Below are 26,738 nucleotides of genomic sequence, written 5' to 3'. Positions count from 1 at the left end.
GTGGATGGTGAACCCTGGATGCAGATGGGGAGCCCCATGTCGATGCAGAACCCCGTATGTGGATGGAGAGACTCACATGTGGATGGGGAGCCCCAGATGCAGATGGGGAGCTCCATATGTGGATGGAGAACCCCATATGGGGATGGAGAGCCTCAGATATGGATAGAGACCCCCATATTCTGATGGGGAGCCCCCAGCAGCAGGCACGCCGCAGCGGCCGTGCCAGCCACGCAGGAAGGGCAGGACGGCGGGGCTGCTCTGCGTTGCTCTCTTTATTTTGTCGCGGGGAGCTCGCGATAGGAAGGAGGACGGGGTGCAGGGGGCGCGGAGCGAGGGGGGGCTCCTCCACCGCACCCGCACCCGGTGCGGGGTTAAGGCTGCGCTGCCGGCCGTGCCCGGGGCTCGGGGGGTGCGGGGGTCCTGGGGCCGTGGCAGCCTGCGGGTGGGAGCGCGGGTGCCTGTGCTCGTTTTCCCGGCGGGGAGTACCCCGTTTGCTCCCTTCTTCCCTGCCCCGCGCGTTTCCTCCCCTCCGGTCCCTCTGGCAGGAGGCCGTGCTCTCAGCTGACGGTCACGGGGAAGGCATTAGCGAAGCGGAGGGGAGTTTGCTCGCCCTGCTGCAGGAGAAGTCAGCGCCTTCCCCCCGGCCTCTCCTCCTCCCGGCGATGCCGGGCACAGCCTGGGGGTCCCACCGTGCGTAAGGCAGCACGGAGGGGGAAAAACCAGCCCCGTGCCGAGCGCTCGCCCATCTCCCTCTGCCCTTAAAACCACCAGGTGCTCGGGACCCGCTGTCCCCGTGCCCTGGTCCGCGTCCCCGTGCCCTGGTCCCTGCCCCAAGCGCTGCAACCGTGCCCACGGGCGGCCGCGCGGGGCTGCTCAGAGGACGCCGCGCCGCTCCAGCTGCTCTGCCCGCCCGGCTCGCTGGTGCCGCGCCTCCAGGTGCTTGTGCTGCACCTTGTCGAAGTGCTGCAGCAGCTCCGTGTAGTCGATGTTGGAGGCCGCCGACCTCTTGGAGCCCGCGCTCGCCCTGGTGCCGTCCCTGCGGGGAGGAAGGCGAGCGTGAGGGCAGAGCACGCCGCACCGCGTACCCCGGTGCATGATGCTGGTGCTGAGCCGAGGGGCTGGCACCTTGCTGAGCCCTGCAGAGTCCTGGCGCCCTCCTGCAGAGGCAGGAGATGGAGGCCAGGAGAGGCCGGGACAGGAGGGAGGCCACCAGGCACGTTCGGTGCCCAAGGTGGAGGTCCCGGCCTCGCCGGGGCAGTGCCTCAGTTTCCCTGCCTGGCTTTACAAAACCCCAAATAAATATCTGTGTGCGGGGACAGCCGCGGGGTGGGACGAGGACCCCTCGTGCCCGGCACGCCGCCGCCTCCCCATCGTGGCACGGCTTCCCCGGGGAGGGGGCAGCCCGGGCTCGCGGTTATGAAAGCAGCCTCCGGTGTTTGAAGGAATGTAGGTCAGCGTTAATCAGATGCTCAGGCTGTCTGACAGCTCCGATCGCTCCGAAAACCCGGCTGCCACGGCCGAGGGAAGAGAGAGAGGGAAAAAAAAAAAGGAGGGGGGGACAGGCACACGTGCCCCCCTTCCCTGCCCCTCCAATTAAAATCGGGGCTGCGGGCTCCCGCTCCAGCTCAGCGGCGCACGGCGGATAAAAGCCAGCCCAGGGGACGAGTTAAAAGTGAAGGAGTGGAGCTGGTGGGGGTCTGCTTCAGAAAACGGCGCATCTTGGGAGCGCTTCTCTTTTTTTTTTTTTTCTGGGGCTTTGCAAAGGAAGGCAGAGCTTTCATCGTGCGCCATTGCCGGCGAGCGGCTGTCCCCGCTCGTTAGCCGGGGCTTGACGAGTAAAATCCCCCCAGCAGCGTCCGGCCATGGCAAAAGGAGCCGGGCGGGAGGCTGCAGCCCCCCGGGGAGGGCTCGGGGCTGTCCCCAACGCCGTCACCGCGGAGGGGCCACAAAAGTGGCTGCCAAAACGCCCCCGGTGAGGACGGCCACCCCCGCCGGCGTGGTGTCACCGTCCTTTTGGGTGCCCGGACGGACAGACGGATGGACGGCGGCATGGCCGTGGTGGGGACGCTTTCCCAGCCGCCGCCGGGAGCTGCCTTCCCTCTCCGTCAAAACCTCCTCCATGGCTCTGCTCGTTTCCATAGCGACCCCACAAGTGAAATTTTCCATCCCGGATGCCAAATGCCTGCGGATGAGGCGCAGCCCTCCCAGGGTTACCAAATATAGACAAAAAAACCCCGAGCCAGAGCTCCCGGCCACGGGGCAAGGAGCAGCCGCGGCCACTGAGGAGCCGCGGTGCACAGGCAGAGCGTGGTCCTGGCACGGGGCGTCCATGTCCATCCCCTTCCCCATCCCCATCCCGTCCCCATCCCTGTCCCCATCCTCCCCATTCCATCCCCATCCCAATCCCATCCCCGTCCCTCTCCCCGTCCTGTCCCTGTCCCCATCCCTGACCCCATCCCCATTCTGTCCCCGTCCTGTCCCTGTCCCCATCCCCATCCTGTCCCCGTCCTGTCCCTGTCCCCATCCCCATCCTCATCCCATCCCCATCCCCATCCCAATCCCATCCCCGTCCCCGTTCTGTCCCCATCCTGTCCCCACCCCATCCCATCCCTGTCCCCGCGGCACCTACGCGCTCTGCATGAGCTCGGGGTTGGGCACGCACTGCAGCCGGTGGGAGAGGAGCTGGAAGGCGCTGCTCTGGGGCAGCAGCATCAGCAGGCCGTACAGCGCCTTGATCAAGTAGGGGTTGTTCTTCACGTCCAGCAGCTGCAGGCGGAGATCTGCAAGCGGAGAGGAAGAGGATGGAGGCGGGGGAAGGCACTTCGCTTCCAGCCCCGACACCCCAGGTTCCTCCCGGCCCAGTAGGAAGCTCCTGGCATCGCACCGTGCCTGCAGCCCTTCCCCGCGTGTCCCACACGTGTCAGCAGCCTCCAGCCGGGCTCGTTTGAGCCCAAGGAGCCCCCCTGCCTGCTCTGAACCTCTGCCCCCAAATATTCCTCAGCCCTGGTCCCATCCCAGAGCCCTTACTGGGAGTTTTCCTAATGCCCAGCTGCTCCTCGTGGCCCCAGGGGAGAAGCAGCCCAGGGGCAGCCAAATGCAGTCGCTGGTGGGAGAAAACCCCGGGGGGAGAAAACCCCAGTGGGAAAAACCTCCAGTGGGAGAAAACCTCATCGAGAGAACACCCCATGGATGCAGCACCCAGCGGTGGGGCACAGCAGGGGCAGGGGGTCAGGCTTTGCCCGCTGACCCCCGCAGGGACAGGAGCAGCCCATTTTGTAGGGCTGATCCCCCCGGGCACGGGGCTGCGCGTGGCCCAAGTCCCCCTCCCATCCTTCCTTCCTCCCCCAGGCCTTTGTTGTGTGCCACGGCCGCCCGCTCCGTTAACCCACATACGGGGGCCGGCTGCCTCCCCGGCGGGCAGCGCGAGCGGCGGGCTGGCAGCACCAGGTCCGATAACTTCTGCTCTATTTATTCGCGCAGCCACGAAGGAGCGGGGAGGGGACGTTCCCGGGCTGCTGGAGCGAGCCCCCCCGCTTCCCACCCCCCCAGAAAACTCAAAAAGACAGGGCCGAGCCTTACAGGTGAATATGGGGCACTCGATGAGCTGCACCAGCTTGTCCACCTCGGTGAGGAAGTCCACGGTGACCTCCAGGTCCCCGCTGGGCACGGCTGTTAAGGATGCACCTTGGGAAGGAGAGGGCCTGGTGGCAGCAGGGGGGGACCCCAAATATTTGTGGCTTGTGGCCCTTCTGCGAGTTCAGTGGTGGATCCCAACCACTGGACGTGTTTGAGAGCCACGTGGTGCCACAGGACATGGCTCGGGGTGGGACTGGGGTGGCTGCACGTGGAGATTTGAGGTCTGCCCCAAGCTGGGTGATGCCGAGATGCAGCTGCTCGGCACGACCCGTGCCGTGTCCTCCTCCCCCGGGCAGGCAGGGGACAGGCCAGGGGGCAGGGGAGGCAGCGTGGCCACAGGGATGGCACGAGAGCACCCCGGTGCCCTGGGAGAAACACCAGCACACGCTGGAAAGAGTAACCGAGAGCGATAGCAAGCTCCTCTGCAGGGAAATACACCTGGGGAGTCCCGGGTTGTGCCGGCACAGGGAAATAACCCTTGTGCTCCGGGCAGAGGGTGAGCTCACCGTGGTGCCACAGGGCCCGCACAGTGCCAGGTGCTGGCTCTGCTGGGACACGTCCCAGGCCCCGAGCACCAAAACCTTGGCTCCACGGGCCAGGTGCTGGAGGCTGCAGCCAGCCAGGAGGGAAGGAGCCAGGATCTGGGGGAAGGAGGCGGCTTGGGCCGCGCCGCTCCCTCCTGCGGCACGCTTGCACCGAGCCGAGCTGCGGCTCCATGCCTTGGAGTGGCCATGACAAGGGCAGGGCATCGGCGTGTCCTCGCCCTGTGCCAGGCAGAGGTGGGAGCACGGCCTTGGCGGAGCTGAGGCTGCCCGGGGGCATCGCTGCCTCCCCGGGACGCACCGCGCTTGGCTCTACCCGGAGTCTGCCTCGGACAGACAGAGGACGGGGGTTTTAAGGTAACATTTGGGGGTGGAAAAGGAGAAGGAAAGAAATCATGCTCATGTCGCTGGACACGGGTCCGGGAGGTCAAAGCCTTCATCCTCCCGGGAGGAAGGAGCCTCCCCTCCTGGGCGGCTGAAGGTCAGTGCTCAGCCATCGCGCCGTCCTCTTTTACACCACCAAAAAAAAAGGGGAGAGGGGCTGGGAGGCACCCCGCAAGCACTGCCCCCTCCCGTCTGCGCCCCGGCAGAGCCCCCCAAGGATACAACTTCTGGATGAGGTCATAGGCGTGCTTGTAGTTCTGGGTGAGGAAGCAGAGGGACACGGTTGTCACCGGGTTGTGACACCAGGACCGGTACAGGCAGCAGAACAGGTTGCGGCTCTCCTGGGGAAAGAGGAAGCGGGGGGGTTAGGCGAGGGGGCCACCAAAACATGGGGGGACACCTCTCCGCCCCCCAGCCCGCCCGGTGCTGACGCTGCCCTGGGCTTCGGGGTGCCCCCTGCGGCCACCGCCGCCGCTGGCAGCTGCTCCGGGAGCGGCTTTGCTGCAGGAACAGCTGCGGGACCAGCGGGGCCCCGCGGGGTGCTCGCCCCCGTCACCTGTCTCCTGGGGAGCGCAGGAGGGAGGTGGCAGCTGCCGCGGGGCTCGGGGGGCCCGAGGAGGGCATGCAGGGCTTGCGATCGGCTTACATGGGGGGTCGGGGGCCCCTTCCCGTGCCGAGGGGTGTCCTGGCGGTCCCCAGACTGCCAGCGCTCACTGCACGCTGCCCACGGGATGCGTGACCTGTGCTCTGCTTCTAAGCAGTCGCCCCCTGCCTCAGTTTGCCCGTCTGTGAAATGGAGCCACGCGCCCGTACCGGCGTCCTCAGGTCCTTCAGTTGGTTTCTCAGCTGGAAGAGCTCAGAGGAGGTGAGCAGGATGGTGTTCAGGGTGTGCACCATGGTCGAGGCGAACTTGAGGTCCTCTTCCCGAAGGAGGATGTCTGCCATGGAGTGGAAGATGTTTTCTGCATTCAGAAGTAGACAAAGCTGCCTGTGCGCCGCGCAGGAAACAAAAACCAACAGGGGAGGGATGGTTAACGAGCGCGGGACCCCGACCCGAGCCCACGCACCGCACCCTTCCTGCACGGAGCTCCACGGGTGGCAAACGGGGACACCAGGAGCTGCCACGGGACCACCCGCTGCTGGTCCAAGCAGCCTTTTCCAGGCTGAAGGGTTTTCTGCTGATGTCTCCTGGGGCAGGAATGTTCTGCTTAGCGAACCCGGGCATCCTGGCGTCAAACATCTCAGAGCCGAAACCCAAAACCAGATTTTTTCCCGCCTTTGTTTGGATTTTGGGCTTTCCTGTTTTGCTCCGAGCTCCCGCGCCCCCAGGCTGAGGACCCCTGGCCCCCTGCCTGCTGCTCTGGGTGCCCTGCGCCTCTCGGTGTCCTGTGGGACGGGGCGGTGGCACCGCCATCCCCGATGTGGGGGAGCAGGGCAGGGGGCGATGGCACCTGCAGCCAACTCGTGGCTCCAGCCTCCCTGCAGCCCCCGCGGGCAGAGGCCACCGGCTCGTGGCGCCCCGGGGAGCCGGGACACAAAGAGCCCCTGCGGATGCTTCTGAAGAGGCTGATAAAGCTGGCCTGAGGGGGTGGAAAATGGGATTTCTGGCCCCAAAGAGGGGCGTGGAGGAAGAAAGCTGTCTTCCTCACGACTCGGCGGAGCAGCTCGGAGCCCCGCGCACCCGGACAAAGCAGTGCTCTGTGAGGGCTTTACGTAACCCAACCCGGCCCTCGGCCCGGACCACATCGGAGCAGCATGGGCAGTGCCAAATCAGCTCATTTATCCATTTATCCCCTTCTTCTTACGTAACCGCTGCCCCTCAGGCACGGGATCGCCAGAGGAGGGAGAGGGAAGGGTTGGGGAAGAGGGGAAGGGGAGCACCCCGAGGAGGTGGGGACGTGCTCCCGGTGTCCTCCTGGCAGCAAGTGGGGGCTTCCAGAGCCTCCCTGGTGGGGAATAAGGGGGCAGCCACGGCCTGAGGTGCTCTGGGTGCCCTCTCCGTGCACAGCCTCTTCCAGAGACGCTTCCCACGTGCCTGAGCAGGATGAGTGTGCCCAGGGAGAACCCCTTTCCTGGCTTTTTTAACCCAGATTTCCCTTCCCGAGGCCACCCTAAAGGAGTGGGCTGTGATCAAAGGCTCCCGAACGGGGCGCATCCAAGCTCGTGCCCCATGGTGACACCGGTTCCTGCCCCGGTGACAACTGGTGTCATCGCCACCGCTGCCCCCCGGGCTCTGTCCCGGCTCCCAGGCTCGGAGCATCGGCGCTGTGCCAAAACGCGCCCCGGGGAGAGCAAAGCCCTGGGGACATGGCTTGGGGGAGGCGATTCAGGGACCTCCGCAGCTGCCCTCACCCGCCCACGGGCTGCAGAGGGGGCGGATTGAGGCAAACCCGCCGGGGCCGGCCCCCGCCGCCCCCGTCCCGTCCGAAATCAGGCATGGCTTTCCATAAATAGCTGCCCCGACATCTCCCTGGCTGCCGCCGCGCTCCCAGCCAGCGCCCAGCGCGGAGAGCTTTCTAATTTCAGGCCTGGTTTTGATTAGCAAGGAAGGGCTGGGTTGGGTTGGGATTTCTTTTTTCTTTTTCTGTTTCTTTTTCTTTTTTTCTTTCTTCCCCCGCTCCTTTCGGTGGCACTGGGAAATTGGAAACGGGTCGGAGTGAAAGGAGCAGCGGGGCACGGCGCGTGCCCCTCACCCTGCATGGGCAGGATTTCACCGGGAGATAGGAGCGGAAAGTTCGGGGTGCCCATCTGTGGGGTGCAGCTGGGACCCTTTATGGGAAGAAGGGCTGAAACCCCTGGAGGAGGAAAAGAGCTTTGTAGGAGGAAAGAGCCTGGCCCAGACCAGGTACCTGCCCCTGCTCGCCCGGCACCGATGGGGCAGCTGAACGTGGATGTCCCCCTCTGCCACGCCGTGCCACCATCCCCTGCACACGGAGAGCTGTGGATGTGCAGAGCCACTGTGCCGGGGGGCAGCAGCTCTCCGGGGACCCCAAGGCCACCAGAGGTGGCTTTGGCAGAGCAAACCCAACAAAATCCATGGGGTCCCCTCCCCGGACGGAGCTGCCCGGGTGCGCAGAGTGGGATGCCTGGGGGGACTGCGGTGTGCCGGCGGCTCCTCGCCCCCTGCCCCAAACTGTCCCCCAGATGATGGGGAGGATGCCGGCAGCACCGGGTGGTGGTGGGGGGACAAGTGGCCGGCCCCGCAGCTGCCGTGACAGCTGAGGCCGACTGCCAGCACCGGGGGCGTGCGGGTGACACGGGAGAGCCCCCGCGGAGCCGCTCCCCTGGGACAGGTGGCTTCCACCTGGCAGCCGGGATGCCGGGGGTGGGACCGGGCAGTGGCCGGAGAGACGGGAGACGAGGTCCGTGCCCAGCTCAGCCCACCCATGGCAGCAGGAGCCGTTCCCAAATACCCACGGCCCCGATACCCACGGCCCCTATACACGATACCCAGGGGGGCTCAAGCCCCTCGCCTGTCCCCACTGCAGGGCGAGGAAGCCCCGGGTGGCACCCACGGCTCAGCACCTTCCTCTTAGGAATCCCACGTCCCGGCCCCACACCAGCACGGGTGACCCCGTAAACCTTCTGCTCCGATTCCCACAACTTTCCACCCCCGGCAGGGTGCCAAGGTCACCGGGAGCCCTTTGGCTTTTGGGGACCAGCCCATCACCTCCACCCCTGCTGGTACAAGGCTGCGAGGAGGGCAGTGCCCCTCGGTGCTTCCTCCCCACCCTCCTCTTCCTCTCCCCTCCCTGCTCCTCCCGAGGCTTCTCGCCGCCCTTCCTCCCCGCGGCCGCCTGCAGCAGCCTGGCACAGAGCGCGGCTCAGCCCCGTCCTCCCCCAGGGAGAAGCAGCGTCCCCGGCAGCTGGGACCCTTTAGGAATTCGCAGAGGAAGCAGCCTTTGGGGTGCAGATAAAATTAGGATGGGGAAGGGAGAGGGAGGAGACAGCGGGGAAGCCGCGAGGCTGCCATTCCCCCTCCGTCGCCGCGAGGGCGGGGAAGGAAATCAAGAAAACAGACAGAAGCACCCCAGAAGTTTGAGGGCAGTGGGACTCCGTGTGCGGGCAGGTCTGGGGGTCCCCTGCCTCCACCTCCTCCTTGCTGGGCACCGACTTCCAGCCGGAGAAATTTGGGGGGGGGGGAATTTTGGGGGGACCTCTGTCGGTAAAGCTTTAACTTCTTTTCCAGGCTCCTGCCCCACCGCCTGCCCTGCCAGGGCCGGGATGCGCTGCAGAGCCCCAGCGGGGATGTCCCATTGCCCTGGGGACTGCATGAGGTCCGCTCCTCCCACGGTGCCATCTCCACCAAAGGAGAAAATCCAGCCCCAGCTCCTCCTGATGGTTATTATCGAGGCCCCCTGGCGAATTTGGCCCAGCCCTCTCTTGCAGCCAGGAAAAAGACGCCCGGGCTCTGCTCGAGCAGCCAGGGACAGCCCCCGAGCTGCTTCTGCTCACAAGGGAGATGCGCAGCGTGTTTCACTGCAAACAAGAATCCCTCCCACGGCCGGCTGCTCGGCAGGGAAACAACTGCCAAGCCCGCCGCGGTGCCGGCACGGCGCTGAGCCCTCTCCTCCCCGGCCGAACGGCGACGGGTCCCCGCGGGTGACCGTGCCAGTCCCGATCCCCCGGGACACGCGGGCTGAGCCCGGGCTCCCCACACGCTGGGTGCGATCGGAGCATCGGGAAATGGAACGGCTCCGAGGTCCTGCGGAGCCTCGTGGTGCTGCTCCGGGATGGCGGGCCGCCTGGGAAGCCCCCATGGGCTTTTGGCCTGGAAGAGGCAGGGAATGCCAGGTCCCAACCGAGGCGAAGGCAAGCATCAGCCTGAACGCCCTTGCAGAAGGATTTTGGCACAGGGCAGCCCAAAACACACCTCGACGTTGTCCGACACGCCAGTGCCCTTTGGAGAGGTCACCTTCAGCCTGCAGAGCACACCTCCAGGTGAAATCAGACACAGCCACAGCTCCGAGAGGGGCACAGCAGCTGCACCGAGCAGAAGGAAGGGCTGCTGCTGCTTCGGCTGTGGGGGCACAGAGGATAATCAACTGCTCACGTCCTCTGGGATGGGCCAGGCACTAAAGGGAGCTATGTTAGGACAGTCAGCGGTCCTCTCAGGTGTAACGGGGGTGAACGTGGCAGCCCCTCCAAGGAGAAGCCCCCGAGGCGCACGCGGAGCAGCAGCTGCCCAAGTGCCCAGGGGTCCACACTCGAGGGACCCTGGCAGTGCCCCATGGACGAAGTGACCCCGGCTGTGAGCATGCAGCCACCCGGCACCTGCAAAGCTCACAAGGCTCAGCCAGAAACCATCAGCTCCCCTGTCCCGAGCACTCCAGGAGGGCAAAACCCCATGATGCCCAAGGCTCCTCTTCTCTGGCTTGTGAACCTGATGAGTTCTCGGCAGCAAATCCGGGGGTGAGATCCAGCTACAGGACTTCAAACCTCGCATTTGCAGGAAAATGGTGAGAGCTGAGTGACGGGGAAGGCTGAACCCAGAGGTGCCCAACGCGTTGCCCAACCAGCAGGCACAGGAAGAGCGGCTTCCAAGCCTTGATGCCACTGGAGCCATTGAGATGATGGTGGCGAGCACTGTGCTGTGCCACAGCGAGCCGGGCGGCCCCGGGCTCATGGCACCTCGAGCCCCGGGCGAGGAGGAGCTGCAGAAGCACCGCAGCTTGTGCCCGGCAGGGCCGAAACTCTGGCTCTGTCCAGACGTGCCCGCGGGAGCAGAAACCTGGCTGCCAGCCACCTCCCGGGCCAGGAGGAGTGACGCACGGCCCCGCACCTGCCCCAGCCCGGGGGCACGCACGCCAGCCCCGCTCTCACCAGGCGGCGACGCTTTCAGGATTTCGTGTCCTCCAAAGGATGGAGAGATAAAGAAAACCCCAAAGGTTTCCAAGGGGAGGAAGCGCAGGGGCTGGCGAGCTGCGTAACGCAACAGCAGCGCTCCGAAGATCCTTCCTCTGAGACGCATCTTCCCTTCCAGGCTGACAGCTGTGGCCTAATTTTCAGGAAAACTGACAGGCGCCTTATTTCTACCCCTATAATTTCTTTCCGCTGCCAATAAAATAGGTTAAAGGAGCGGGTGCGGAGCCGCGGCAAGAGGAGCCGGGAGAGGCTGATCCGGTTTGGGGCGTGCAGGGCTTACAGGGGCGGGAGCCTCCCCAGTGCTGCTGGAAGGAATAAAAGTGCTCCTGCTCCTTTCGTGGAAAGGTGACCGAGCAGCACACTGCTGGCCTAGAGGCAACACGGCCGATGGGGCTGCGTCCCCCCTGGGGAAAGGGGGATGTTTTAGAGAGCTCAGTCCCTGGGGGAGGAGGAGGCAGAGCGATCTTCATCCATGCCCCAGGTGCAAGCCCTCAGCTCCCTCGCCTCGTACCCAAACTCCGGACTCTGCTGACTTCTCCCCTGCTCTGGCTGAGCGTCAGGAGGGTTTGAGCAGCCCGGACCCGGACCCGTCCTGCCCCAAAGCATCAGCCCTGATGTGGCAGCTCCCTCCTGGGGGCGGACATCGCCGCTCCTGCGCTGTAACCAGCACCCAGCCCTTGTGCAGAGTCATCGCCTGCCTGCTGGCCCCGCTGACCTCCAGAGCACTCACGCGAGCTGCAAGAGAGCAGAAAATAGCAGCAAAACCGCAGGGACCGGGAGGCTTGGATGCAATTTGCAACCTTTCCCCCTCCTGCTTGGCTGCAAGAGGGCTCGGCTAAAAGCTCCTCGCGCGTGCAAGCTGCCTGGCTGCCGCCTTGCTCCTCCGCAGCCTCCCCGATGCTTTCTGCAGGCACGACGGGTGCTGGGAGCAGGGATTCCTCGCGGGGGAACCGCCAGCCCCACGCCCGAGACGTGCTCTCTCCCTCCGACGGGGCAGGCTGGGAACCGTCTGAATCCTCCTTTCGCTGCCTGCTCCGACACCACGGGAATTTCCCCGCGCCCTGCACGGTTCGTTGGGTTCTCACAGTCACTCCCACAGCCAGAAGAGGGGGAAGCATTTCCTCTTGGCCCATCCCTTTACTCAGGAAGCTCGTGGCTCCGGGGGAGCCACCACCATCCCCAGAACGAGGTATCTGCAAGTAACTCCCCCTGCTCGCTGGGTTCAAGGCAGGAGCTGCAAGAACTCGATCCACGTTTACGCCAGGTGTTAGAGCAACCTCACCGCTGCCTCCCACGCGGCTGGATGGGTGCTGGTGGCAGCTGGGTGCTCCCCGTCTCTGCAGCATCCACACCAGTGCCCGGGGGATAACCCGGCTGGCTCCGAGGGCAGGATGTGGCCCTTCCTGCTCTCTCCTCCAAACCCCCAGAGCCTCAGACGGATGCAGGTGTGAGATGGGAGCAGTCGGATGCTCGGGTGCCTTGTGCGTGCCATCGGGCCCCACCGGCACAGAGCGATGTGCTGCGGGATGCTCCCGAGCAGCCAGGAACAGAAAACCTTGACGAGAGCAGCAGGATGCAAAACAGCCCTGCCTCGGGGTTTTTAACCAAGCGTGCCCTGGGGATAATCCTGGGCAGGATCCCCTGTAGGACAGAGGGGAAAAATGCCATTACTCCACTCCTCCCAGCCTGTCACTCGTGCCTTTTGCTCCGTAAAGACTAATAGAGCGAGGTGTCCCATCTGGAAAGCAAAGGAAGGGGAGGAAATACAAGCAGACCCTCCTGCAGCCCAGCGGGGTGAGTTCCAGCTGATGGCCAAAGCAACCCCAGGCCGGCCACCCCGTGTGCGCGGCTCCCCCTTCCCGGTGCAGCCACTGGGCAAGGAAAACGGGGCAGAAAACCTGGGAGCTGCTTGTGGCAGCTTGGAATCAAACAAAGCCCTGCTTCGAGGAAATCCTGCTTTGGGGAAACCTGCATCTGCTGCGAGCTCCTCGCTCGCTCAGCCCTCCTCCTCTCGCCTTTCCGGACCTCGTGCTTCGCCCCTGCTGGGATCCCGGGGAAAGCACCGGGATGGAGAACACGTAACTCCCCCGGGACCTGCCCTGGGAAGGAACTCGGCCGCTTTCTGAGGATTTTCTTCCCCCCTGCGCACACTTCCCCTTCCTCCCCCCCACACTCTCGCTGACCTTAATGAGTCCCAGCCCACGCCAGCGCCGCTGCTCGCACGTGTTTTCCATTTTTCTGCAGGAAAACGCACCAGGGCCTCGCAGCGGCTCTGAGGGACGCGGGTCCCAGGGCAGTTTGCTGGTTAGGGTGGTTAAAACCCGTGTCCCGAGCCCACCGGGACGCTCCGGAGGAGGAGCTGGTCCTCAGGAGGATGCCCCAGCCCCTTGTACCCCAGCAGGCACAAGCAGCCCCCGGGCAGGGCAGTCTCCAGCTAAGCCCTGCTGTTGGTGGCTTCCAGCACCCGAGAGCCCCAGGTCCAAGCTCTCGCCCTGCTGAAGGGCATTTTTGCCCCCCAGCCTCCAACACATGCCCCAGGGGGGATGTGGAGGGTGTCAGAGAGCTGAGCACAGCATCCTACTTAACGAATACTGCTCTTTGCTTTGGGTTTTTGGAGCAAAGGTTTCCCATCGCTGCCGGCAGAGCCCCAGGGAGGAGGTTTTGGGGAGCAGGCAGGGATTAACGGGAAGTGCGGAGGGATGGGAGGAAAACCAGGAGGAAATGAATTTGTTGCCCTGCTGCATGCACGCAGGGATGAAATGGGGCCACCCACTGATGGCCAGAGGGCCCCAGGCTCCAGCTTCGCCCCGGTGGCCGCGTGAGAAGCGGGCTCCCGGCGCAGGGCGATGAAAGCCGGAGCCGAGGGCAGGAGCGCAACGCGCCGAGTGCTCCCTGTGGCCCTCGCCGGCGGGCTGGGAAGCGAGCGAGGCTCCGGGCATGCTAATGGCCCTTACGTAAAGGGGTGAAAGCTGACCCACATACGGGGCTGAAGGGCTGGACCCAAACCACCGGTACCTGGGGACCTTCCCGGTGGGGCAGGATGACCCCGAGCTCTGCCCCCACCCCGTCCTGGGGCCGCTCTCTGAGCCCGGGGCTGGGGAGCGCCGCCCTCGGTTTGGAAAACAGGAGGAAAAAAACCAAAACTAAAACGCTTTCTCCGGTTATTCCTTTCCGCGAGGCAACGGGGAGGGGGGGAAAGTGCACAGCTCATTACAGCAAAAGGGCAGGCGGCCAGGGAGCATCCTGGCAGGCAGAGCCGCGTGTTTTCGCAGGCTCGCTGCCTCCCGACACAGAAGCTCCCCTTGTAGCCATCACAGCTGTTTGGATTTTACCCGAGTTCATATCACAGCTTATCAAAGGGGCTGCGTTTCTTTTTTTTCCCTTCCATTTTTTCTTTTTTTTTTTTCTCCCCTGCACTTCGCTGAACACAAGCCAAACGGTTCACGTGAAAACAAACCCGGGTTTTGTTCCGCAGGCGGCGGCAGGAGGGTGGGGAGAGGAAGAAGAAGGACGAGAAGGACGCGCGCCCCTCGCCGAGCTGCTTTTGGTGGGGGCACGGGGATGGTCCGGCCCCGGCAGCCTCCAGGACACGGGCACACCGAGGGGGGCTCCTCAGGAAGCATCAAAACCTTTGGCCACCCAAATGGGGCCACAGAGGAGCAGGAGGGTGGCCAGGACAGGGACAAGAGGAGGGCTTTGAAACCCTGGCTGGGGTTTTGGCAGCCCCTGCTACATAGGGGATCCCTAGCATCTCCCTTCTCTGAACCCACTGTGCTGGTGAAAATCCATAACTCAGCGAGCCCCGGGGCCCCCATCCCACTCCGTCTGTCCCCATCTGGACAGCACAGCCCTGGGAAAGCCAGACAGAGCAGAAAGCAGCTTGGGGTGCTGTTCCCCCCCGTGCCGAGGGCACTGCACATCCATGCTGCACCAGAGCTGCTGTCGATGCTCTTCCTCCGCTGCCCCTCGCGGGTCCCCGTCTCGGTTCACAGGCTCAGCTCACTTTGCTTTCCCTTGTCGGGGAGAACAGGGTGCTGCAGGGCCAGTTTTTCTTCGCTGCCACGTACCAGCCAGGGCAGGTATCTGCTCCCCAGCCAGCCAGGAGCTCTCGGCACCAAGGCGGGAGGTAACGCCAAAGGGAAGCGCACGGGGCTGATGCCTCCAACAACCGCTTTGGATCTGCTTTTGGGTGCAGACGTGTCTGGATAGGAAGGAGGAGGCAGCACTTGGAATTCTGCAGCCCGTTGTGGAGGCAGGAAGGCTTTTTGCCTCTAGAGATGAACCCGACCTGCTCTGCGGTGCTCGGGGCGATGGGTACCAGGGCGGCTCCCTCGGCACACTGCTGAGCAGGGCTGTGCCTGCTCCTGAGCACTTACATGGCACCAGAGTCAAACGGGCACGAAGCAGCCCTGAAGAGCCCTTTCCTGGAGTTTCCCTTCCCTCCTCCTCCTGCCCGGGGCTCTGCTGCACCCACGTGCTCGCCCTCCGTGCCGGTGCCGCTGGTGGCACAGACGAGGTGCGGTGCCAGGGCTCGAGCTCACAGCGCCGTGCTGGATGCCACCAGCAGGGGTACGTCGCAGACAGACTCCGTGCCAGTGCCGATGGAGAAAGGTAAGGAAAGGACTGGGAGGACTCGCCAGAGAAGAGGCTGTGAACCCCTGGAGTCAGCAACTGGACATGCCCAAGCCTGTGCTGGGTCAGGAAACAAACTGCCCTACCGCAGCCACCCTGCTGACCTCGGGGACCTTTGAGCTTGCCCAGCCTGGCCAGCACCGGCACGGTGACGGGGAGAAATGCTGCGCTGGGCTTTAAATCCCTGCCCCACGTTTCCCATCCCACTGAGCACTACTCCTTCGGCTGGAAATCATTACCTATAGGTAACAGGTTCGCCTTTCTTCCCCGCTGCCCCAGCCAGGACGCGGGGAGCTGCTGGAGGCACGTCGCCGTCCCTGGTGGCGGAGGGGAGCGGGGGATGAAATATCACCGGCGTTTCCCCCATGGAAACATGGGGCTGGCTTCTTCCCCGCTGTGCGAAACAGCTGAACCCGCTTGTGGACAGGGGAGGGGTGTAACGTGGGAACACGCATGTGGCTTTCATTTGAGCAGCGCCTAAAAATAGCACCACGAGGCTCCCACATTTGGTGGGGCCCTCTGGCAGCAGATCAAGCTCTTCCAGAGGGTCCCGTGAAACTTCTCCCGCCCCATTCCCATCTTGCCGATCCCGGAGGCAGCGGAGAAGTGGTTAACGCCGGCATTTAAGCTGTCGTCAGTAGGTTTCAGAGTTAGTCACCAGTGCTGGAGGCCAGGGCTCACCCTGCCCAGAACGGCTGCGCTGGCTCCATACCCCTTGGATCTATCCCCCGTGAGCCACCACGCCATTTGACAAGGGATAACAAAGGATAGGATCTTTTGCTGTTGTTTTTTTGGTTTGTTTTTTGCACTGATTAGAATTTTTTGCACATCTGGAGCCCGGGGCATGAGTCACAGCAAAAAGCAGGGTCTGGAGCTGCCCCACTGGCTGTCGGGGAGCTGGAGGGAAAAATTGGAGGTGGCTGCGGATGGGAGAGCATTTGAGTGTGACCCTGCCCAGGCTCCCCGTTGCTACTCAGAGCCCCTCTAATTACCCTGCTGGTTTAATGAGCAATCGGGCCCCTTCCCCTGCCCTGCTCGCTCCCAGCAGGCGCGGTGCAGAGCGCAGACAAGAAGAGGACTGCTACGAGCGGGATATTTTCCTGCCCTATTCTTAGATCCCCGTGTGGTTAAATGCGACATTTCCAGACTCCCGTCAGAAGCAAAAAAACATATGCTCAGCTGGACTTTTGGGGGAGAAACAGCTTTTCAAGGGGTATTTGGGATAAGGTGCCAGGCTTTAAGGCAGGTGGGGAGAAACCTCCCCAGTCCTGGCTCTGCAGCCTCGTGGTGCAGGGCACTTGGTGCTCTCGGGGCACTGGGAGAGCTCCACGAAAACCCAGGGAGGAAAACACCAGGGAGGAAAACACCGAGTCCTGCCCCCTCCTCGCTGATTTTTCAGCCCTGCCTTGACCGCTAAGCCCATTATTTCTGCGCGAGCCGAGGAATTTGCATCCCTTGCCCCAGATTTCATTGCATTAAAGACACCGCCGCACTGCCAGCTGCTGCAGCGCTCGTTTTTCCTGCCTCTGCTGCCTGATCGCAGCTTCTGAAGTGGATGCAGAACCTGCCAACGCTTGCAGTCAAAATATGTGTCTTCTGCAAAGCAGGCTCATTACGGGGCGAGCATCGCGCGCCCAGTGCAGCCACACTGACCCGCAGCGCGCGGAGCCGAGCCAGGTGGAAGAATTGGCTCGACTTGGCACCCCGAGCAAGCACGGCCTTCGTGCTCCAGCTGGCCTGCTCGTTTCTCAACAAGAACCTGACAATGCCGCGTAATACAGAGATACTTCGCCTTGGGGGCTGGGAGCAAAAAATACGGTGCCTCGACACGTGAAAGGCGAGTCGGTTTGCCCTGGAAACGCCAGCCGCGGCTGCCAGCTAGCCAGGGAGGCTGCCGAAAAGGGCTCCGGCTCCTGGCGATGCGAGGGAGCCCGGCGCCGAACCCTTCCTCCCAGCCCGCCCTGCCCGCGAGGCGCCGGCGGGGCAGCAGGGCTCTGACCTGATGATGAAGGCTCCTCGCGTCTCCAGGAGTTTCCGTTCGCTGCTGAACCGCTTGAGCAGGTTGATCATGAACTTGTAGAAGTAGGAGTTCATGGTGGGGGTGGAGGGAGAGCACTCCAAGCCTTTCGTACCTGGGGAGGCGGGCGAAGGGGAGAGGAAATTAGAGCAGCTGGGTTATTTTGGCCAAAGCAGTCTCAGTCAGAGAGCAGACATCCAAAACACAGTCGCGGGACTCGGCAGGGGAGGGTAGGGGCACCAAAATGAGATTTCCAAGCCTCGTGTAACTGTGCCTGCTCAGCCCAGCAGCACCAGCCCTGCCCCAGCTCTCCCCACCCCAGAGGAAAGTACCTCCTGGTGCTCCCAGCCATCGGAGGAGGGCACGGGGATGAAATGGTCTTTTGGGGAGACCATCCCAGAGCCACCAATTTTAGTAGCTGGGAGGAGAGGGGGTGCCCAAGACCATGCATAAATAGCCCATCCGTCTGCAGGTGCTGCTGGGCCCCCTGGCAAAGCACCCTGAGGTGCCACCAGCCTGCGCAGGTGCTTCAGGGCAGCACCCACGGCGGTGGGCAGAGCTGGCAGCCAGCACCCCACGGCTGGGGCACCGCACGCAGCCTCAGCTCACGGCCAGGCAGGTGGCAGGGAGGGGTGAGAAAAGGCATTTCCTAGCTCAGGGTACGCACAGGGAGTTAGAAAAAAATTATCGTTTCAGGGCTTGAAGCGCAGGGGGCGGGCAGGTACGGATTGCCTTTCCCACCGTGCAATCTTCAGCGGGGATGGTTTATTCAGAAGGGCAGCGCTCAGAGCAAATGTTTGGAGAGGGTGTTCAAAGGCAAGCTCGCAACAGGGGGGGCGGATCTGCCCTAACTCCCCGTGCAGGGCGGCTGGGACGTGTCGAAGCGTGGTGAGCCTGGGCGAGTGGGTCCCGCAGCGTCCCCAGCACGGTCAGCGTTCAGTCTCCCACCAGATCGCACGGAAACGTGCAGGGTTTGATTTATGTGTGCTGTCTGCTTCTGTCAAGACTCAGCAGAGCACAGAGTGGCCAATTAAAAACACAATCAACCAGCCAAAGCCCGGGCTGATGGAAGAGCCCCTGGCCTGATTTCCCCTGCCCGATGGCAGGGACACGGGGAGGTACCGAGGGGCTCAGCCCCGGCATGTTCCCAGTGCTGCCCTGCCCCAGCAGCGGGTCCGAGGGGACCAAAGCACGAGTGGTTTTCTTTCTGGGGCGCAGGGTGGGAAGGAGAGGTGAAGAGCTGGTAGAAACTGTCTTTCAAAGCTGAAGAAGTGGTATTTTTTTTGCTCTGTTTTTTCAGCAGCGCCAAGCCATCCAGTCCAGAGCTGCTCACGGCAGGCAGGACGTGCATCACACCTCCACACCTACCAGCTCTTAATGGTGGTTTTAGGAGCCCAGAACCCAGATTCGAGTGGGGACACACAGCTGGCACGGCCTCCTTCCTCCCCCAGGCCGGGGCTTTCCTCCCGCCAGCCCCCAGGCAACTGTGGGTATCCCCGGGGAAGGTTTCACCACCGCTCGCCCTGCGTTTCGGAGCAGCGCGGCGACGGAGCAGCCTTGCTCAGCAGGCGGCCCCGCGGCTCACGGCGCAGCACAGCAGGGTCTGGCTCAGCAAGGTGGCAGGAGCAGCTCCGCGCGGCACGAGAGACAGGCGGGGAGACGTGTTAAGAAAACTGCGGCTTAATTAATTGGAGCTTGCACCTCTCCCCCTTCCCCTGGAGCGAGGCGTCGCAGATCCGCAACCTGCCAGATCGGCTGCGAGCGCACCACGCGTGGGGCTGCGGAAACGCCGCGGCAGCCCCCCAGCTCGTCCTTTCCCATGGGAAGCCTCAGAGTCGGGGACACGAGGGGAGCAGAAGGGCAAAAGCTGGCTGGATCTTGGTTTTCAGTACGAATACAGATGGTGTAAGCAGGGCCGCACGATCCTTCTGGCTTTTGGGGTCGGCGGATGCTGGCTGGGGCAGAAAAAGCCGTGCGGAGCGGGGGTGGCTGCGAGCGCTCGCCACGATTCGCGCCGTCGGTACGCTGCCATCGCTCATGGGGCCGCGTTATAAATCAAGAGAGACAGGCAATTAGGAACCTATATTAAGGCCCTTATAAATATATATTGCATGGCAGCCGGGAACATTCGGGCCGTCTGGCAGCCTGATGGACGGAGCTGTCTCGAAACCTTCGGCGGGTGAAGTGTCCCCAGACTGCTCCGGGAGAGGACACGGGCGCTGACTCACATTTTCCTTCTTTGGCCACCGAGCACCGAATTTCACCATAGCAGAGAACACAAGTTTTGCTAATTTTCCGTGATTAGTTTCAAACTGGTCCTAATTAAAACCGGTGCAGACTTGCCTGGCTCCATTTAAACCGAATTTAAACGCGATTTGACCAGAATTGATTCCTTTCCGAAGCAAGCTAAATCCGGGTAAGCTGTTTAACAGCGATCCACGAGGGCATTGGCGGCGGTTTAGCTAAAATGATTTACTTTAACCCATAATTGGAGCCATCTCAGCGCCGATCGGGGCTGGGATACAGGAGGTGGCTGAGCTGAAAGCTGCTGGCAGGGAGAGGAGCGCACGCACGGGGTCGGCGTGCCGAGCACCGCAGGGTGGATGCTGTGCCTCGATCTCCAAAAAGAGGTGAATTAGGGCTGTTTTTAAGGCTGTTTCCTTGCTCAAGAGGGTCCGGGAGGAGGTTTTGCTCCCAGCATCCGGACGCCCAGCACCCTGCCCTGCCCAAGCATCCCTCCAGCCCCGGAGCCTCACGCCTCCCCTCCGTGCGTGGCCGGGGCGAGCTGCGGGCCCCGGCGGCGTGGGAGGCGGCGCTGGCGGATGGAGCCCAGCAAAACCCCGTGCGGAGACGTGGGAATCTGCACCACGTCTCCCCCCGGCAGCCTTCCCCAGGATGTTTTGAATTTGAGCTTTCGCAAACACGGCGCAGCGAAGCCTCGCGGAGCGGGATAAAAATAGAGCCGTTAAGAAAAAATTAAAAAAAAAAAATTAAAAAAAGGCAAACTCTCCCACCGAAACCCAATAGCTGGAAACAGACGCGAACGTGTCGGCAGCTCAGCTGGGCTCTGACAAACCTCAGGGCCCGGGATGCTGCTGAGGAAACGAGCCCACCGACAGCCCCAGGCTGCGCTCTGCCTGCTCCCCGCGTGGATGCCCAGGCACACGGAGGCTGCTCCGCTCCCTACCAGGCCGAAGAGCCCTGGGCTTGTGATTTCGGGGATGTCAGAGCATCACTGGGCTGACATCTGAGCCTGCTACCTGCTCGTTGCTCCTTGCTAAGGCAGATCAGCAACCAAAACGCAGCAGGGGTCTGGCCCGGACACGGTACAGGGGAAGGAAACACCCTGCGGAGCCGCAGAGAGGGCAGAGGCTCAGCCTGGCACCCAGCGGGCTGAGGCTCCATCAGTGCCATGTGGGAGGGAAGGGGATGGGGACATGGAGGGCTGGCAGCTCTGCGGAGAGAGGTGAGACGCACGGACAGTTGCCCACAAGCAGGGGTGAGACGGTTCCCCCAGGAACTGGGGCGCTGAGCTGAGCACCCAGCCGGGACGGCTCCCTCCTCGCTTGCCCCCTCTCCTCCCCATCCTGCGAAGCCTGCTTGCAAACCAGCTCCTTGCAGAGCAAACGGCCCGTTCTGTGGCATCTGCTGCGCCCCTGCCTTTAGCAGGGGAGATGAGCGGGGGGGACTTTGCTTTTCTGCCACCGGGGGGGACGGGCAGGAGCCCAGGTGGTGGCACTGCGCCCACCGCCTGTTCCATCGCTGCCTGCTGGAAGCAGCACCACAGGTAGCCGAGCGCTCCCCCTGGATTCCCGGGGCACGAGCCCCGTTTCAGTCAGCTCGGACCCTTGCAGAAACCCCCCAGGATGTGTTACCCAAGCACCAAGGGCTCTCCAGGGCCCCCAGGAGCGTGCCAGCTGCCGGCACTACCCTGGCTCCTCCAGAGCCCACCGCGTGCTGTGGACGCTTTTGACTCAAAATCGCAGACCTGCTCAAAACTTTGCCCTGCTGGAAATGCCCGTTTGGCACACCTCAGCCAAGGGGCCAGCCTTCCTTTGCTGCCTCAGGGACCCCCAGGAGCCCGGGGACCAACATTTCCAAGCCCTCTGAAGCTCTGCGGGTTACGCAGGGGGCAGCCGGGTGGCAGACAAGGCAAAGGGAGCGCTTCGGCTCCCGAGGGACCACCTCCAGGCTGCGGACACGGGGATGCCCCGACATGCTTTCAGCATAAACCACGACACGTTGCAGCAGGGAAACACGCGGGTTTCCTCCTGGGCCTCCCCGCCACATCCCCAGGCAGAAGGTGACGAGGCAACAGCCAAGGCCAGTGCCCGCCACGCTCTCGTGGGGCTGACGGAGCAGCTCTTCCTCCCCGTGGTGCTGGAGGAGGGACAGCGAGGGTCCCACGCACTGCGCTGCTCGACTCGCCCCGGCTCATTGTGTCCGGGGGAGCCGTCGGAGGGCAGCCGACCTTATGTAAGCAGAGAACAAAGCAGCTAAATAAAAACCCGAGCTGGGAACGGGCTGCGGAAGTGGGACACGGCTTTCCTGGCTAATCAACGAGCATCTGAAGGAAACTGAGCTGAATGGCGGGGAAACAACTGCATAAACACATCCCGGGGGAAGAAAGGGTGAGAGAGGAAGCGGGGGAAGCCCGCAGCGTGGCAAGGGCCCCCTCCGCCTCCCCTGCTGCCCTCGCCGCTCACCTTGGGTGACAGAGCTTGGGGCAGAGATGGAGAGTACCTGCGGAGATGGAGAGTACCTGCGGAGCCGCACGCTCGGGTGGGGCTCAGATGGGGGAGAGGAGGGGATCTGAGATCACTCAGCCCATGCAGCTCTCCTTCCAGAGAAGGTCTCTCCTCTGAAGGAGACAGAAGGCAGTGGGTTTAACCCCGGGGAGGAGCGTGGCGTGAGAGCATCCTGCCCTCGAGACAAAGCCACGCGAGCCAAGCACGGTGCAGAACCAGCCGGGGAGCTGTGTGTAGGGACTGCTGCCCTGCACCCCGGTACAAACCCAGGTCCTGCTGCTGTGGGGTCATGCAGCACCTCGGGGTGCACACCCGGTACAAACCCAGTTCCCTCGGGGTGCACACCCGCTGCCTGGGCACTCGCCCACGCCTGGCCTGCGGGGCAGAGGTTGGGTTCACTTGGAGTGCCGTTACCGCAGCACCGCGCAGACCAGGGGGGTTTCTATCAGCCCTGCTCCCACTCCAAAAATAAAACACAACAAAAAAAAAGGAGTCTTGCAGAGTCTCCACTTTCCCAGCCAAAATCCAGGGGGGTCCTAGCCCTGAGAGGCCGACATCCAGTCCCCAGAGCCTTCCAAGGCGAGTGAACTGGCCTCTTTTCCCTGCCCCAACAGCACCCACCGCTGGGCACGAGCCCAGGGCTGTGCACAGCTCAGCCCCGAATATGTTCCTACAGAAATCCCCCACTGCATCGCGAGGCAGCGGGTGGGCAGCGCGGCGCACACCATGGCCACGCTGGGACAAACAGCCCTGCACGGGGCCCTGCGAAGCCCAGCGCTTCCCCACGCCACGCCGCGATAGCTGGAGCCAGGCTGCTCCTCCCGAGAGCTACGAGGGGCCGCGGCAGCCGTTGGGATGCGCGCCATCCAGGCTGCTATTTTTAGATAATCCACGAGGAAGGAAACCTCAGGCAGGAGCCATCAGCGCAAGCTGAGCTGCAGCCCTCCGGCTGCTTGGCCAGCGCCGTGGGCGCTGCTCCACCCACGCAGCCTCGCTGGGGACATCGGCGCATCGCTGGCACCCGTGGAGCTCAGCGGGCTTCCAGCCCCCACATCCGAGACAGGTAGCTCTGCAAAACCCAAACCGCCCGGGGAGCCTCAAACCCTGGGCTGGTTCCTGCCGCAGACCTTCCCAAGCCCAGGGAGGGGGGAATTATTTGTGCTCTTTGGAGGAAACTCAGCCCAGGGAGCAGGAGCGAAGCTCCGGCGGTGATTTTGCGAGGCACGGCGGCTGCGTGCTGCGCAGGAGAGGCAGCCTTGGCTCTGCTCTTGGTTTACAATCCCGAGCTGACATGAAATGTATCTTTGGCCGGGACGACCTGGCTCGGGGAGCGCAACTGGGAGGCTCCTCGATAGCAGCAGCAGCAGAGGAGAAGGGGCAGCCAAGCAACTGCAGAGGATGAGCCACAGACAGGGGAAGGTGGAAAAAAAATGCCTGATGCGCTGGGATGATTAATGGAAGGCTTTTTTTTTTTTCCCCTCCCGAGTCCCCAAACAATAGGACTGTCCTTCTTCATCTCTCTGAGGGCTCGGGGCGACGCCGCGGTTCACATTCAGCACACGCAGCCACGAGCAGGCGAGGCGCTGTGCCGCGGGCACGGGCTGAGCCCTCCGCAGCGCTGTGCTTTGGGCACCTCGGGTGGCAGCCAACAGCTTGTCCCGAGCCACGTTTAGGGCTCTGAGGGCTTCTACGAGCAGAAAAGAGGCTGCCACCCAAGGCCCCATAAAAAAAGGGGCAATAACAACATCCCCCAACACCAGCTTCTGCAGCACCTTGCTGCTAACCGTGGCCAATTCCCCAAAAGATGAGCCAGAACGAAGAGCAATAAAATACAGAAAGCTCCGTGGCAGACCGAATCCCCCAGCGATGCGGGGTGGGAACTGATATATTGATTTCTCAGCCCCAGAGAAGCCTTCCCTTCCACCTGAGGAGGTCTGACATGGGTGCCACCTAGCATCAAGTGGCTTGGCTTTGTGATTCAGACCCTGGGCAGCAAGACGCAGCGCAGGGCACTTACCCGAGGCGCTCAGCTGGCTGTTTCTGACGGGGATGTGCAGCTCCACGTGGCCGGGGCGCGGGTCAGCGGCCTCGGAGGGGCCGTGCCCCTCCGTCTGCCCCGCCGGGGAAGAGGCGATCTCGGCCAGCACCTCGAGGTCCTTCAGGATGACCTGCAGGGAGAGGAAGAGCACTGGGTGAGCGGGCACAAAGCCAGGAGCAGAGGGGCCGTGGGGTGGGTTTTGCTTTCCAAAATCCCTGTTGGGGCAGGGGAGGTGGGGGGGTGAGCGCCAAATCCCAAGATGCAGGGAAAACAGGGCTAGCTGTGAGGCCCAAAGCAGAGATTTCAACTGATTGCAAAGTAGCTGGGGCAGGAAAAAGAAAAGGGGACAAACCCAACAGTTTGTATTCTGCGAGTCCCAGGGCAGCACGGGAAATTCAGCCACATTCAGACAGTCGGGAGCGGGGTTTGCTTCCCCCTCTCCCCATTTCGGGGTTTGCCCTGAGCGCAGCCCCAGCTCCCCTGCACCCCAGAGCAGCTCCTTCCTCCCACAGCCAGGTCAGGCCACGCCGACTATATATAGAGCTTCTGGAGAAATTATTACAGGTTCTGTTTTCTTTTTTTTTTTTTTTTTCCCCAGCTCTTCTCATGTCTGGAGCTATTTTGGGTCCCTCTTCGTCCAAATGTCCTTGGGTCTAGGTGCCTCATCGGTCCTCCCTGACGTGCCAGGGCTGTGCGGAGCAGCGAGGCTGCCCCGAAGGGCTGACTGCCACGTCTGAGCCCTCCGCACCCAGCACAGCACCGCCCCGGACATCCAGCACAGCACCGAGGGCTTTCCACGTGCTCTCACGAGGCCCTGGGCATCTTTCTATGGAGCTGCAGTTAGCCGGGAGCTTTAGCTTCAGAGCTACCAAGAAAACCCTCACCCCGCTACAAAAAAAAACCACCACAATATTTCTTTTTATAACACGCAGAACGTGAAAATGGGACCCTGATAATGTGAAAGGCAGGTGCTCCTGGCTTTCTCTATTCCATAGATATCTTAAGTGATTTTTTTGTAATTATTGCATAGATATTTTAAGTGATTTTTTTTTTTGCAATTACAGCCAATCTCACGCCGATGTTTAAACCCCACAGCCTTACAGCCTGCAGCCTGGTGCCCAGGAGGGCACGGGCAGGGGGAGAGGAGCAGGGAGAGCTGCTCCATGGCCGGCGTGCAGAGCACCTGGACGAGCACCTCACCGCCCCCCATCAGCGCCTCTGGTACCTGTGGGTCGCATCCTGACCCCCCTCGGCCCGGGGAGGCAGAGCCAGCATTGGAAAGCCGATAACTACCCGGCTCCAGCACACCTGGGAGGACCCCGGGAGCACAAACACCACCAGGTCCCAGCCTGTGGCTGCCCCAGGGAGGAGGACGGCCGACATCAGCAGCTTTGGCAGCGAGGAACCGTCCCCGGGGGCCAGGAGAGCGCAGCCCAGCCCACGGTGCCTCCGCGGCGCTGTCACAGGGGGACCTGGTTGCCATCGGGTGCTGCTCAGGGGCAGGCACCGATCTGGGTAAATAACACCCCGGAGGCTTCTGCCTCTCGTTGCTTTTGGCTGAAACCAGCAGGGACCCAAAGGTCTCGGCTCACCTCTGGGGCCCGGCAGCACGGGGAGCTGGGTGGTGGCAAAAACCAGCCGGAGAGCCGTGGTACGGCACGGCCCCGTGTCACTCACAGCCCCCTGATTTAGGGCATTTTCTGTAGGGTGGGCAAACACACACGTCGCTGCAGCACGGATGGGGACGGAGGAGAAGCTGGAGGGGGAGCCCCCACACGGGCTGCATTTCTCAGTCGCAAAAACCCGTAGGAAATAAGCCCGGCGGGATGATGGGTGCAGGAGGCCCCGGAGGAAGAGGAGGAGCAGATGGAGGCGAAGGCCCGGGGTTTTCCAGCCGTGGGAAAGAGGCAGGGAGGCCCGGCCTCCGCCCCGCGTGCTGCAGAGAGGCTTCCCGGCCGCGGCCGGAGCCGAGCCAGGAGCGCTTGGTATGCGCCGCACATCCCTGCGCTGAGCTGAGACCCAGCTTTGTGCACCAGGAGGCTGCGAGAGAGCGGCATCCTGCAGGGGCTGCGAGTGCCATGGCAACGGGACGGCTGCGCCAGCGGGTCCCCGTCCCTGGGATCATCGGTCCCAGTCCCCGGGACCATCCGACGAAAGGGCCGGGGCCATCTCCAGCTCCCCGGAGAGGGCGCGAGGATGCCCGGGGCTGGGCTCGCCCTGGGGAGAGCCTCTGGGGGCCAAGCGCTGGATCTGGGGGTTTTAGGGAAGAGGGAGGTGAATCAGCCCTGCAGCGAGGATGGGAGGAGAGTGAGAGACCCCTCACCTCCCCGGGGGCTGTGTGAGGTGCACCCCATGAGCCCCCTCCAGGTCTCTCTGGATCCAGGTGGGGTTAATTCACCTCTCCTTCTGCTTGAATTGCGCCCAGACCAGCTCTGCCATCTCATGCCCAGCCTTGCAGAGGGACAGATGGATGGACGCCCCTCCTGTGCTCCCCTCGGGTGCCTTCCCACGTGCCAACTGTCCCCTTGGCGTCCCTGCTGGGGCTCTGCCTCCGGCCAAAATGCACCCGCACCCCTCAGCAGCGGGGAGGAGGAGCGGCGCTGCCGTCCCACGCAGCCCCCTTTCCCTCTGCTCGGCACGGGGACTGGGGGTCCTCAAGGCGCTCCGAAGGCTTCACTGAGTTTGTCTAGGTGGTTTTTTCTCCTTCCAAACCTTGCAGATGTTACTGGGGAGGGGAGGAAAGCACGGGAGCGCCGTCCCAGAGCCAAGAGCAGTGAGCAGCAAGGCTGGCTGGGCCCCAGGCGCGCAACGGTGTGAAAAGCAAACTCACGTCCCCCCCTCCGCTGGCTTTAAAAACAAAAAAAGAAGAAAAAACC

At 63.0% G+C, this 26,738-nt stretch overlaps 1 protein-coding gene across 1 annotated transcript in view; it reads right to left on the bottom strand.

The window, feature by feature from the left end:
• Positions 1 to 254: 254 nt before the first annotated feature.
• VAC14 (VAC14 component of PIKFYVE complex) overlaps positions 255 to 26,738 on the bottom strand; it is a 50,329-nt gene continuing 23,845 nt past the window's right edge. The window contains exons 13-19 of the mRNA XM_067004264.1: positions 23,842 to 23,992; positions 17,059 to 17,191; positions 5,376 to 5,550; positions 4,785 to 4,903; positions 3,580 to 3,659; positions 2,630 to 2,780; positions 255 to 1,036 (exon numbers count right to left, since the gene is read on the bottom strand). Coding sequence (XP_066860365.1) covers positions 874 to 1,036; positions 2,630 to 2,780; positions 3,580 to 3,659; positions 4,785 to 4,903; positions 5,376 to 5,550; positions 17,059 to 17,191; positions 23,842 to 23,992 — 972 coding nt within the window. The 3' untranslated portion in view covers positions 255 to 873. The remainder of the gene's footprint in view (positions 1,037 to 2,629; positions 2,781 to 3,579; positions 3,660 to 4,784; positions 4,904 to 5,375; positions 5,551 to 17,058; positions 17,192 to 23,841; positions 23,993 to 26,738) is intronic.

Source organism: Anser cygnoides, chromosome 12 (assembly GCF_040182565.1).
Source record: "Anser cygnoides isolate HZ-2024a breed goose chromosome 12, Taihu_goose_T2T_genome, whole genome shotgun sequence".
NCBI classification, from domain to species: domain Eukaryota; kingdom Metazoa; phylum Chordata; class Aves; order Anseriformes; family Anatidae; genus Anser; species Anser cygnoides.
The sequence above is the reverse complement of the archived record's forward strand: the minus strand, read 5'-3'. Positions and strand labels throughout refer to the sequence as shown.